General features: G+C 35.7%; 1 protein-coding gene across 1 annotated transcript in view; it reads right to left on the bottom strand.

Annotated features, from left to right (window-relative positions):
* Positions 1-14,864, bottom strand: part of LOC136154110 (protocadherin-11 X-linked) — an 823,611-nt gene that overhangs the window by 407,232 nt on the left and 401,515 nt on the right. Inside the window, exon 4 of the mRNA XM_065916351.1 lies at positions 5,027-5,107. Within this exon, the coding sequence (XP_065772423.1) occupies positions 5,027-5,107 (81 nt within the window). The remainder of the gene's footprint in view (positions 1-5,026; positions 5,108-14,864) is intronic.

Raw genomic sequence — 14,864 nt, 5'->3', positions numbered from 1 at the left:
AGGCTTTCCACAAAATAACCCTTGAGGATGAAAATAAACCTCAAAAGTTCCCAGATTAAACTCTGGGAAAATTTTGATCTCAGATCCTTGTATGATCATCATTAGCTTACATTCCCATAGAACATATACTTTATATCTACAACATTAAGGAATCATAATCAAAACAACAAAAAGCATCCTGAATTTCCAGCCAAAAGATAAGCGCTTTGGGCTTTGAGGAAAACATGAATTATGAAGTGTATGGTTCAAAAGAAATTTTTTTAATTAGTGTATATCTTAAAAGCATTATCAAAAACATCATCTGATATGAAACCAAGGTTGGCAACTAAAGAAAGTTAGTGGTATGTGCACTATGGAAATGGTTCTGTGGTTTCATGACCCCGATGAATTTTTTTCAAGATACTTTTGCTGCCAATGAAGAAACATAAGTGGCCCCACTGAGTAGACACATACTGAAATCAATACAAAATTCTGCCTGTGTGTATTCTAACATTTCAAAATTCAATTATACACAGTCTAAGAAGGCATTATCTTGAATTATCTACTTTTTTTTTCCTTGCAAGAGAAGCAAAAACACCAGTATTGACCTGAGCACCTAAACTTTCCTTCGGTGTTGTTTTATTTCAAAACAAAACAAAACAAAAATCAATATCATAGGCCATTTAAAATATGAAGGAATTGTAAGAATTTATATTACTTTATGAAAGCTGGTTCATCAAAGCCCTGTGGATTTCCTAACCATGCTGTGGTTAGGAAGATTAGTGTAGCAATTCCTTCATTTACTTTTAACATATCGAATTAGTGATCCTGTTAGCTACTATTTCAAGATTACAAGGTAATTCTTTAAAACCATGGGAATTCTCACATTCTATCACTGTTAATTAGCCTTTCTCATCCTGCAGAAAGATTTTCATTAAAGATTATCATTGTAGATTTAATATTTCTAAAAATTGCATTTCTCTGATTATTTTTAAAACCTCATATTCTTTATGATCCACATGTCTTATTGTTCTTTTATTTTCATTCTAGCATCATAAAGGGGTCATCTTACTTTATCATATGCAAATACATGCAGGTGTTCTAGCTGAATAGAAAGCTATGCTAGTTTAACACTAAAAAGAGACTCCTTTTAAAATATCTCTTGCCCCAGGGACTGTCTTCCATTATCGTTGTTCATTCCTAGTGAGAAATTATTAAGCAGTTGTTACAAAGATGAGCTTTAGAGCCAGACCCAGGAAATCTGCAATCTGTCTTTGGTACTATCCAGCATCTCTTAGTGCTTCAACTTCCTCATCTACAAAACAGAGTTAATAATGATAGGCTTAATAATAGCTATAAGTTTGTAACGAGAATTAAATGAGTCAATGTTTTAACTGCTTAAAAGACTACCTGCTATGTAGTAACTTTTATATAGATTTTGTGAAATAAAAGAAATATATTCCATTGCTACACATGACTTTCATCGTCTTTTCAAAGTAAAAATGCGTACATAAGATGTTATGGAAAAACTCAAATGAGCTTTTTGGCCATCCCAACACTTTTCTTCTTTCCCTGTACCACTTCATAGAGTTTGCACTATTTTATTTACTTTCTGTGTCAGAGGTCAGTTGTGTTCTTTGTGGGAAACTTGAGTCACTAGCTATGGGTGTGAAGGTTTGGGGAGTTATTAACAAGTAACTGCAAGGAGATCCAACTACTCAATCCTAAAGGAAATCAGTCCTGAATATTCATTGAAAGGACTGATGCTGAAGCTGAAACTCCAGTACTTTGGCCACATGATGCAAAGAACTGACTCATTGGAAAAGACCCTGATGCTGGGAAAGATTGAAGGCAGGAAGAAAAGGGGACAATAGAGGATGAGATGGTTGGATCGCATCACCGACTGGATGAATATGAGTTTGAGCAAGCTCTGGGGGTTGGTGATGGACAGGGAAGCCTGGCATGTTGCAGCCCACGGGGTCACAAAGAGTTGGACATGACTGAGTGACTGAACTGAACTGAACTGAATGGGTCCATTCCTCACTCACATGTTCTATAGCAGTTTCCTAATACTACTGTTCTAAGCCACGTATTTATTAATGAGTATGAGTCATGATCACAATACATCTGGATTTAATGAAGTACAGTGGCAACCAAGTTAATGTCTATATACATAATCAGACTATCCTTAGAATTTTTTCACAAGCAAGGCCATTGTTATTGAAAGTCATAGAAAACCATAAAAAGACTCCTCCCACATATACTAGTTTTATTTTGTTTTAAATTTTTTACAGAATGTTATTCAGTTTTAGACTTGCTTGCATGCTGAGCATTGTAATTACTAAGAGTCAGGGGGCAGAAAAGGTGGTTGAAGTGGGAGAATTTATTATCCAAGGGAAAAAGTTCAAGTTATTATAAAGTGTTTCATTATCAAAAAATAAGAATTCCACATGAACTGACATATGTAAACAGCATGTGCAAAACTAGGAAATGACCATTTCTGAGTAGCTCTCTATTTCGCCCAGTACTGCACGGATGCTAGGATATTAGCTGCAGTGAATATTTATGACCTCATAGTTGTCCCCTACACACTGAAAAGCTACTGTGAGTGATTTGCTTTTCTTTTCAATTTTTTTTTTTAAATCATGTTAATTTTTAAAAATCTAACTTGGAATTTCAAGACATGTACCCCAGTTGTATACAGACTTTTCCAAAGATTCTAATAAAAATCTAAAAATTTACTTATAAGGCTATTTCTTATAAGGAAATGAACACTTACATTTTTATTTTCATTATTCAAAGAATAAGTTGAACTATGTCATAGTTCACAAGTTACTTTAATTAGTTGAACTTTACAGATAAGAACAATTCTGCTTAATGTGACACCATTGCAGTATTTGCCCATTTAAATGAAATAAACCCTCCAAGTCACTGTCTGTATCATGAGTCTTAGTTGTCACCTGAATGGCGGAGGGAAGCATTATTAAAGAGTTTACAGATTTCAGTGGAGGAATAGAAATAATTTAATTTTCAGGTTATACTCTATTTCAGTAGTTTCTGTTTAGATTGTTGTTTTTGAAATCCCACAAATGAGTAGTGAATATCTTACTAAATATAAGGAACTATAAAACTTATTTATAAAATGTATGTTTTCTTTAAACTTTTCAGAGGCTAGCCCAGTGTTTACCAAAAACAAGGTTGGAAAGTCCCTATCTATATTATATTCATAGTAATAGTACGCAGTGCAATCTACCACTCTATGACACATCTTAAATTTCAATTGAAATCTCAGGCAGTAAGGACACCCAAAGTTGTCAGATACCTACAAGATTTACCTATTAAAAGAGTCTCAAGTAAAACACACTGTATAAGAAACAACTGTGTGTCTAACAAGATTTAAACAAACAGGAGAATCAGTAATCAGCAAGAAATTAGTACAGTTAATTATACTGCACTCAATTTAGTAGAATACAATCAGGAGTAACTCGCTGGAAAAAAAAAATATTGCTGATAGAGCAATATCTTATTCATAGATGAAGAGTCTTACTTAACAATGTCTAATTTCACTTGATATCTATTTACCCTAGCCCACTTCATGTCACACTAGTAGTTTAAATCTTTGGACCTTAAAGTACAGATTTTAAAATTGTGTGCTTTTCCTCAAAACTGCTATTCTGAAGACTAGCTAAGTTCTTAGTTAAGTATATAGATGTGGATTATATCACCATGTATTCTACATTCTCATCAGTTTTCTTGAGACTGGATCAGAAGTGCAAGAGTAGAAAGTTTGAAATTTGGCAAAACTTCATGAATTTGGATTCAAGTAATTTAAATCTAGTAAGAATCTGGACAGCTCCTGGTTTGCAATGAACTTTAATTAATTAATCATTTCTTCCCATAGTGCATGCATTGATTCTACAACTCTCCCTAAAAAGCATAAATTAACTCTGTAAAATATTTAAGGATATTATTTTTATAGAACACATAACTTCCATGAGTTTCAGAAGCACTCGTCAAATAATAAGCAATGTGATTCTCTCCTCATTCCTTTTGGGTTGTTTTTCTAATACTCTAGATATACATTTATGTATCTACATTTTAAAAATTTATTTCCTTAGTAACATGTAAAAGATATTTGAAAATATCTGGATAGAGGGTAATTTATGGTTATTAATTTGGTACCCAAGGGGTCAGATGCAGGACCTCTATGTTACTAGCAACATTAGGTAAACTAGCTACAGAATGACAAATCACAAACAAATGTTTAGATTGATCTCATTTCATTTTTAAATTTCCCTAAGGCTTCTATGAAGAAAACAAATGTGATTGGCTTTGTCAGTCGCATTCTGAGCAGTCCTGATGGAGATGAGTAAAAGTGGATTCTTTAAAAATAGCTTATAGGTTAATTTCTTTTTAAATTCAAACTGGTTTGTTTCAAGGAGGTCATACTAAAATTTTCCTAATTAACATAAAATCAAATTGTCCTATACTTTAAATTTCCCAGGTGACTCAATGGTAAAGAATTTGCCTGCCAACGCAGAAGACGAAGGAGGCCCAGATTCAATCCCTGGGTCTGGAAGATTCCCCTGGAGGACGAAATGGCAACCCACTTCAGTATTCTTGTCTGGAGAATCCCATGGACAGAGGAGACTGGCAGGCTACAGCCCATAGGGTCACAGAGTTGAACAAAACTGAGCATGCACACATATATACCATAAATTTAAATCATACTACAAAACAGTGGCTCTCAATTTCTCTTGTTGTTGTTCTCCCACTACTTTGTGACTAGACTTAAACATCAGTGAAACAACCATTTAGAAGATACTTTTTGGGTGATGCTTGCATCTAATTCAACAAATAAACTACTTCCACTATTATTATCAAACCACACTAGGAAGAAATAGGTATTTATAGTCATATTTTCACATGAATAGAGGGCAAAATCACCTAAAGAAGTTTCAAAGAACATATATTGAGAAATATAACAATTTTTAAATAAACATCCATAAAAATCAGTTAAAGGGAAACATCATGTTTCCTTTCAAACCTGTGGATGGGGATGAGTCCAGATCTCCACAGTAGTTGTTTCTTTCATGGGTGTGTGAGATCGTACAACTTCCTTCATTGGCTTTAAAGAGGGAAAAAACAGAAATATTTGTTAAATGATTTGTTAAAAATGAAAAACAGTACATTGCACACAAGCATCAAACACAGGTAAGTAAAAGAGTGACTGGGTAAATATCTCTTTCTAAACATTGCAGTTGTTGAGAATTTACAATGCAACAGGGACAATTCTAGGTAAGGGAATAAACAAGAGAAAAAAGAATTCTTTTTTTCACAAAGCTTATATACCAGTGTTACATTTAAGAGTTCCATTAAACATATGAATAGGATTGTGGAGGGCGATTTTAAAATAGTTAAATGGATGAACTTCAAGCTGCAGACACTTTCAGTCCAATGCTTTTACAACTCAATGGCTTCAATAACTTGTATTTGCAAATTTACAGTGTCTGAAATTAAAATCTATCCTGGAAGTGCCACCACATCACAAATTTGCTATTTATCATAGGAAGATATTTAATAGTTGCTATAAATGGCAATAAATTTATGAATTGGTACACATATACTAGCATACCAACCCAGAATAATTATCATGATCTCGAAAGACATTTTTTATCCATTTTATTTTTCTCAAGACAGAGAGCATATTCTCTGTTTTAATAATGTTGAATATATTTAGAAAAGGCAAAGGAACCAGAGATTAAATTGCCAACATTTGCTGGCTCATTGAAAAAGCGAAAATGTTCCAGAAAAACATCTACTTTTACTTTATTGACTACACCAAACCTTTGACCGTGAGAATCACAACAAACTGTGGAAAATTCTTAAAGAGATGGAAATACCAAATCACCTGACCTGCCTCCTGAGAAATCTGTATGCAGGTCAAGAAACAACAGTTAGAACTGGACATGGAATAACACACTGGTTCCAAATAGAGAAAGAGTATGTCAAGGCTGTATATTGTTACCCTACTTATTTAACTTATATGCAGAGTACATCATGAGAAATGCCAGGCTGGATGAAGCACAAGCCAAAATCAAGATTGCCAGGAGAAATATCAATAACCTCAGATATGCATATGACACCACACTTATGGCAGAAAGCACAGAAGAACTAAAGAGCCTCTTGATGAAAGTGAAAGAGGAGAGTGAAAAACCTGGTTTAAAACTCAACATTCAGAAAACTAAGATCATGGCACCTGCTCCCATCACTTCATGGCAAATAGATGGGGAAACAATGAAAACAGTGAGACTTTATTTTCTTGGGTTCCAAAATCACCACAGATGGTGACTGCAGCCATGAAATGAAAAGACACGTGCTCCTTGGAAGAAAAGCTGTGACCAACCTAGACAGAATATTAAAAAGCAGAGTCATTACTTTGCCAAAAAAGGTCCATCTAGTCAAAGCTATGGTTTTAATATGTATGGATATGAGAGTTGGACTATAAAGAAAGCTGAGCACAGAAGAATTGATGCTTTTGGACTGTGGGATTAGAGAAGACTCTTGAGAATCCCTTGGGCTGCAAGGAGATCCAACCAGTCCATCCTAAAGGAAATCAGTCCTGAATATTGATTGGAAGGACTGATGCTGAAGCTGAAACTACAAAACTTTGGCCACCTAATATGAAGAGCTGACTCATTTGAAAATACACTGATGCTGGGAAAGATTGAAGCCATGAGGAGAAGTGGAAAACACAGGATGAGATGGTTGGATAGCATCACCGACGTGACGGAGAAGAGTTTGAGTAGGCTCCAGGAGTTGGTGATGGATAGGGAAGCCTAGCCTGCTGCAGTCCATTGGGTCACAAAGATTCAGACACAACTGAGTGACTGGACTGACTGACTATATTTTCTAAATGTGTGAATTTAGTATATGTGATAAAGGGTTTGGAACATCACGTTTTAAGGCTCAGTTGAGCAAGAATTATTATGCTTTCATTTAAATGAAAACTGTGTTTATTCTGCAATGACACTGTCAGTTCAGTTCAGTTCAGTAATATTCCATGATGTATATGTACCACAGCTTCCTTATCCATTCGTCTGCAGATGGGCATCTAGGCGGCTTCCATGTCCTGGCTATTATAAACAGTGCTGCGATGAACATTGGGGTGCACGTGTCTCTTTCAGATCTGGATTCCTCAGTGTGTATGCCCAGAAGTGGGATTGCTGGGTCATATGGCAGTTCTATTTCCAGTTTTTTTTTTTTAAGAAATCTCCACACTGTTCTCCATAGTGTCTGTACTAGTTTGCATTCCCACCAACAGTGTAAGAGGGTTCCCTTTTCTCCACACCCTCTTCAGCATTTATTGCTTGTAGATTTTTGGATAGCAGCCATCCTGACTGGCGTGTAATGGTACCTCATTGTGGTTTTGATTTGCATTTCTCTGATGATGAGTGATGTTGAGCATCTTTTCATGTGTTTGTTAACCATCTGTATTTCTTCTTTGGAGAAATGTCTGTTTAGTTATTTGGCCCTTTGTTTGATTGGGTCATTTATTTTTCTGGAATTGCGCTGAAGGAGTTGCTTGTATATTTTTGAGATTAGTCCTTTGTCTGTTGCTTCATTTGCTATTATTTTCCCCCAATCTGAGGGCTGTCTTTTCACCTTGCTTATAGTTTTCTTTGTTGTGCAAAAGCTTTTAAGTTTCATTAGGTCCTGTTTGTTTATTTTTGCTTTTATTTCCAATATTCTGGGAGGTGAGTCATAGAGGATCTTGCTGTGATTTATGTCGGAGAGTGTTTTGCCTATATTCTCCTCTAGTTTTATAGTTTCTGGTCTTACATTTAGATCTTTAATCCATTTTGAGTTTATTTTTGTGTATGGTGTTAGAAAGTATTCTAATTTCATTCTTTTAATTTCATGGCTGCAGTCACCATCTGCAGTGATTTCAGAGCCCAAAAAAATAAAGTCTGACATTGTTTCCACTGTTTCCCCATCTATTTCCCATGAAGTGATGGGACCAGATGTCATGATCTTAGTTTTCTGAATGTTGAGCTTTAAGCCAATTTTTTCACTCTCCTCTTTTGACACTATAGCTGTGATAAAAATAATTCAATACGCATTGATATTACCACGTTAAGCACTCATCACAACATTCCAACTCACAAGAATGCAACAAAAGAATTAGGGAATTAAAATGAAGCATATCATCATAGAATTTCATCACAAAAATAAATAAAAATGAGTGACAAAATTTAGTTTCTGAAAGGTTCATTTGTTAGCCAATCAGAGAGAACCACTTACTGATGTGAGTTATTAAATCGGGATTGCTTAGATAACCAAAGAAACAGGTCTAGAGAACATAAACTTAAAACTATTAGCATTTCACCACATTGAGAGTAACATTAATGGTGATTTTTTTTTTAAGGCAAATGATATTAGGTGGTTTTCTTTGTCTTCTTCATGAGTTAACAGATGCTACCAACAACTTTTAATTATTGATACTTGAGGAAGCAATAACAAGTTTGAAGTGACTGAAGAATGAATTGTGTTGAACAGAATAGAGAAAAACATTTTCAAATAATTTGATAAGACCTGATGTAGAATCTGCTAAGGTGCCTTACAATTAATGGTGGGTAAGATAAATGTGGCACAGAAAAAAAAAAGTTTAACTGGACAAATACACAGGACTTGGGACAATGTAAGGTGTTCAAAGCTTATGTTTATTTGTACTAATAGTATACATCAGCAGATATTTTGTGCAAAATATTTGAGTGTATCATGTGTTATTGAACTAGTGAACTTGTTCACTATTGATAATGGAACCATATTCATTCTGTGAACTTTCATCTAAACAGCACGCTGAATGTTCTGATTTGCCCTACCATATAAGTAGTTAGAATATAATTTGGCTTATAAATGGCAAAGGTTTATTTTGAGCTCAAAGCCAAGACAAATTTTGCTGAATCAGAAGTTCCCTTGACCATTATTATTGAATACTGACTCACTCTGACAGTTAGCTTTTATTGCAAACTTGATAATGTCTTAATAAATCAGTCTAAAATTGTAAGGTTAATGAGTGCTTATACGCAAAACTTATATTACAGTAAAGTCATTTTGATGACAATCAAAATTTTGAATCACAAGTAATGATAAGTTACTATATACACTCCAGACCTCTAGAAGTTCAAACAAGCAAAATCTCCATCTGTGCACACACACAAATTTTCAATGAGTTGCAGTAAATATGGAATTAAGGAGTTTAACTAACTGTCAATTATAAATGATTAATCTTTGGTACATCCCTTGTGGTCTACTGGTTGAGAATCCACCTTCCAATGCAGGAGACACAGGTTCAATCCCTTGTTGGGAAACTAGGATTGCATATGCCATGGAGCAACTAATCCTGTGCACCGCAACTACTGCACTTGTGCACCACAACTAGAGAGTTCATGTGCCACAACATAAGATCCCTCGTGGTGTAACTAAGACCTAACACAGTCAAATAAATAAATATTTTTAAAGGAATGATTAATCTTCAATGTAATCACCCTAAATGGCAGATACGAAGGAAAAATTGAATAGAATTTTTCACGTGCCTTCTAAGGATAGATATGCTGAGTTAAAACTATATACTTCTGGACTGATATCAGTATTTGGCAGTACCTATCTGCGTGAAAAGACATTTTCCAAGATCAGATACACAAGTCCATTAATTAGTAGTTCTCTAACTGGAAGGAGATCCAATCAGTCCATCCTAAAGGAGATCAGCCCTGGGTGTTCATTGGAAGGAATGATGCTGAAACTGAAACTCCAATACTTCGGCCACCTCATGCGAAGAGTTGACTCATTGGAAAAGACCCTGATGCTGGGAGGGATTGAGGGCAGGAGGAGAAGGGAACAACAGAGGATGAGATGGCTGGATGGCATCACCAACTCGATGGACATGAGTTTGAGTAAACTCCGGGAGTTGGTGATGGACAGGGAGGCCTGACGTGCTGTGACTCATGGGGTCACAAAGAGTCGGACATGACTGAGCGACTGAACTGACTAACTGAACTGACTACATGAAACTTTGTACTCATTATTACTACACTTGATGATGTAAATATCATCAGTTGAAATTTTGTGGAAATTTGGTTTCTCTTTTGTTATATATAAAACTTTCTGAAACTGAGCAGGGCTTTGTGGGGTTCCTGGGCACAAAAGTCTTTCTATTTCCCCTGTTTCTTGTTTGTAGGAAATAGGCTTCACACAGGCTCCATGACCATCCCTAGTTCCAAAGGGCATGTTCAAACAGTTGCTAATCAGGGAAAGGAAGGGATAGGAGTAAAAGGAGGAGCAGTTAAGAAACAATAGTGCAATCTTGGGGCAGGGTCCTGGTTCCTCCTTAATGGATATATGTAACAATATTTTTGAGTTCTTCCGCTGGAACTAAGATCCCAACCAAATGGAAGATGTTAACTATTTGATGAAACATTCTTCAATCCAGAGAAAAAGTCAGAGTTTGATAACCTTGAGAACCACAGAAGCCCCTCATAAGACCACATGATGTCAGATGATCTGTGCATTGAAGGAATGCAGGCCCTGCGTGCACCCTGCTCCTTTTCAGCAGCCTTCCTCTTTGAACCATTACTAAAAAAACTCATCACAAGCTCCCTTGGAATGGGACACATGGTTTTGAGGTCATTAGCCCACTGTGGCCTCCTTTGCCTGCAATGTCTTCTTTTGCCTGGCAAAGCAATAAAGCTTCTCTACTTCACCGTTTACAGAAAAAGTTTGCTGACCTCTGATCTAGAAGAAAAGAAAAGAAACACTAGTAACTATAATTGATGGACAAGTCTATAAAATAAATACAGTCCCTAGAAGTGGAGAGTGAAGAGGAGAGTTTTTCTGGCAATTTAGTCTAAGGTAGTGAAATCCAAGATGTGTTCTATATGATGGAAGATGTAACTGAATGATGGGACAAATATATGAGAAAGTAAATTAAGCATATACTCCTGATGGACTTGTATAGTCAACTGGTGATTTTACAGGGGCTTCCATGGTGGCCCAGATGGTAAAGAATCTGCCTGCAATGCAGGAGACCCAAGGTTTGATCCCTGGGTTGGTCAGATCCCCTGGAGAAGGGAATGGCTGCTCACCATATTATTCTTGCCTGGAGAATTCCATAGACAGAGGAGCCTGGTGGATTACAGTCCATGGGGTTGCAAAGAATCAGACACAACCAAGTGACTTTCAGTTTCATGTTTTCATTATACACTAAAAAAAGCAGAAATGCTCCAATGTATTTGAGCAAAGTGTTTTGTGCCATAGGAGTTCCTAGGCAGATTTGTGCTCAGGTCTCAGATTTAGCTTTATTATTAAACCAAGTCTAGTAGTGCTACATTTCCCATGCACATTTTAACCATTTGTTTTTAACATTTTCTGTCAATTGTGAGCAGTTTTATGTCTGTCTGTGGAGCTATATGTTAAATATATCATGCCACATTGTAGAGGAGCAAAATTGCCACCCTAAGATATATATTTTTGACATGAGGATTAATGTAAGCTGATTATTTTTAAGAAACAGAGGGCTCAGGAAGTTTTTCCTTTTCCTTCCCCCTTAAATTCCTAAAAGTATTTAGATAAAGGGCCTATTCCAAGAACAGAGCTATCACTAGAGATATTTGCAAAGAATATAAGAATGATGAGATTGGGGAAACTCAGCAGGGCCTCTGTGTCCCACCTTCTCTGCAGGACCCAGGGAACATTTGTTTACCAAACATTTGCTTTTCCATCCCCATGCAAATTGCCTCCCTCAGCTTTGAAGTCCCAAATCACTACCCCCAAGATCTTTCTTTGTGTAGAGCTGAAGATGATATTTAAGGTGAGACTGTCGGCCATTTTGGTAAGTTATTCAGTTTTCCTAGGTCTCTCCTATGTATACCTGTTATTCAATTTTTGTTTGATTTTTGCCTGGTAATTTGTTTCATGTTAACTTAATTCTTAGACCAGTCAGAACTTAGAAGGGTAGAGTAAAAATTTTTCCTCTCTGTGCTGTGCTTAGTCGCTCAGTGATGTCCAACTCTTTGCAACTCCATGGACTGAGCCTGCCAGGCTCCTCTGTCCATGGGGATTTTGGGGCAAGAATACTAGAGTGAGTTACCATGCCCTCCTCCAGGGGATCTTCCCAACCCAGGATTGAACCCAAGTCTCCAGTGTTGCAGGCAGATTCTTTACCATCTGAAACAACAGAGAAGCCCATTTCCCCTCTGACAACATTCAAATGTTCACTGAACTATATAAGGATGGTATTTTAGGTGGTCAAATACTTAAAGCTATGTGGATGTATATTTTCCACTTAAATCTGGCAATTAAACATCTCTATTGTATAATTCAAATATTAAGAAAAATCTATTGAAATTTGTTTTGTAAAAAATAGCAAATTAAAGCTAAAATAATACTCCCACCCCTAAAAATGCTCTTCCATTACCCCTCCCCCTTCTACCAAGCCCCACAGTTTTAATGTTAATAACTAGCAAATAGTCTAATAAAATAGCTCTAACATACAGAACTGCTGAGCATTAACTACAATGAAAGTAAGATAAATGGCTGTTCTAGGAATATAGTGTTCAAAAATATATATTTTACTTTTTTAAAAAATGAAATATTGTTCACCATTGACATGTGAAAATTAATATGCTGATCTACATTTCTGTTCCCTTACATGTACCACAACCTGAACCAAACTGCATTTTCCCTTTTATGGAATCAGATGTCAAGTAAAGAGTAAAGTGCTTTATAATAATCACTATCTTTGAAGATTTAAACCTCATTTTAATCCAGTTCATAGTAAGACAGTGCTCAATAGCAAAAAGTGGGAAGCATGTCTTACCATTGAGCCTAAAGAGTTTTGAGAAGTGTCACTGGTATTACTGCTAAAAGTAAAAAAAATAATACTTTCAAGAGAAGGATGGATAGATATTGGATCTCCTTATCATTCTTGAGTCAAATATTACTAGCTCATAGTTTAGACATTGGAAAGGAATTCAATGTTATTTCAAAATGTATTATATCCTTAAACACTAATATTTCACCTGTGATGTTCTGTTGGTCTAATAAAATATTCATGTGTGAAAGAAAAAAAAAGTTCATTTATCTATTTCACTTTTCAGAATCCAGAAATTTTATGACTCAAAAATTTGCCTATAGTCTGCTTGAATGATTTTATCTGCAAATGTACGAACAGTCCAGTTAATAAGAAGTATTGATTCAGAGTAAATGACCAAAACTCAATTAAATCTCCCCCAGTTTGGGTGGGGGGTGGTCTGAGGCAAGAAGTAAGGAAATTTCAGCCAAATTTCTATTCACAGAAATGTGAATCATAGCTCAAAATATATACAGTGATACAGTTTCTGTGATCGTCAGAAATGTATTTTCAGCTACCACAGGATTTAGTCTTTCAAAAAAAAAATGGGAAACTGTTACAGGTGACCTACAAGAGTAAAATTCACTTCCCCAGCTGTAAGGGGACAACAGAGGTTGAGATGATTGGATGGTATCACTGACCTGATGGACATGAATTTGAGCAAGCCCTGGGAGTTGGTGATGGCCAGGGAGGCCTGGTGTGTTGCAGTCCATAGGGTCACAAAGAGTTGGACACAACTCAGAGACTGAACTCAACTCAACTCAACTGTAAGTGCCTTGCCAAAAAAAGGCTTATGAAGCAACACAATTTGATTGAACTCTCTAAATATAGCAAGACCTTCTAAATCTTCTCAATTTTCCTGACAGTGTCACACAGAATCTGAGCTTCAGGGGCTTAACATATTGACTGCATACCTTCCTCTGACTAATCCCCAAATTACTGGGCCAGGCAAACCCAGACTGATTCTGTGATCATTTTAAGGTGAAATGTGAACTGCATCCCTTATTCTCCTTGTTGAAAAATTTTATTGCCACTTAAATCTAATGATAAGAAAATCATAGTTAAAATAAGATCATGATATCTCTGATTAGAGTCTCAACATTATATTATTGTTTCAAAATCTAACAAAAAAAAAGAGAATCCAGAGGAGCTTCAGTGATTTAGCTATTACATTTACTTGTCAAATATAACTGGTTTCCCATTAGAATTGCAAGTATGTTTCCATTTTCTTGACAATCATACACACTCCAGGAATCTCAAATTTTGCAGAAATGTGACATTCTAAATTGTCACAATCATCCCTTTATTTAACTACCAAAGACTACAAGTGAATTTAACTCATAGATTATTGTTATTTTCTTGCTGTATATTTATTTGACATATTGACAGATTAGGGGGGAAAAGTCTCCTCAAACTAGCATATGAGACAATTTTAGGAGAGTCTTATGTAATATCTACCAGAAAGATATATGCCCAAAGAAATGTAAGTATGCAGGTGATGTTCCTAGAGATAACATTTACAAAATTTTTCCCTCATTCTCATTTACTTTAAAAGAAATCAAAATAATATCCATCAAAACTGTGGAAACATTTATAAATATGAAGTGTAATTTGATCCCTATTTTTGCCCATAATATGTTTAGTTGAAGGATTTTGTGTTAAAAGCCTTGGGAAAATATCAACTTTCAATTTTTGTTATAAATCACAGGGAACATTTTTCAATGATAGTACACTCCAGAAAGTTCCTGAAATAGGAAAAATCCCTTAGTTAATTTCCTATTTTCTTTAAAGTTTTTTAAGGTCCTTCTGCGTGTTTTTCTGTCTCACAATTAGCAAAGTGGTAGGCAATGTGTAAAAAGGAAAAGATAGGTATTAAATATTTAAAAGGAATTAGTATCTACTTAGCAGCATAGTGTTATAGTGGAAAAGGTAGGGCTATTGGAATCCGCTTCTGGCTCTACGTCCTACTAGTTTT

Source organism: Muntiacus reevesi, chromosome X (genome assembly GCF_963930625.1).
Source record: "Muntiacus reevesi chromosome X, mMunRee1.1, whole genome shotgun sequence".
In the NCBI taxonomy this organism is placed as follows: Eukaryota; Metazoa; Chordata; class Mammalia; order Artiodactyla; family Cervidae; genus Muntiacus; species Muntiacus reevesi.
The sequence above is the reverse complement of the archived record's forward strand: the minus strand, read 5'-3'. Positions and strand labels throughout refer to the sequence as shown.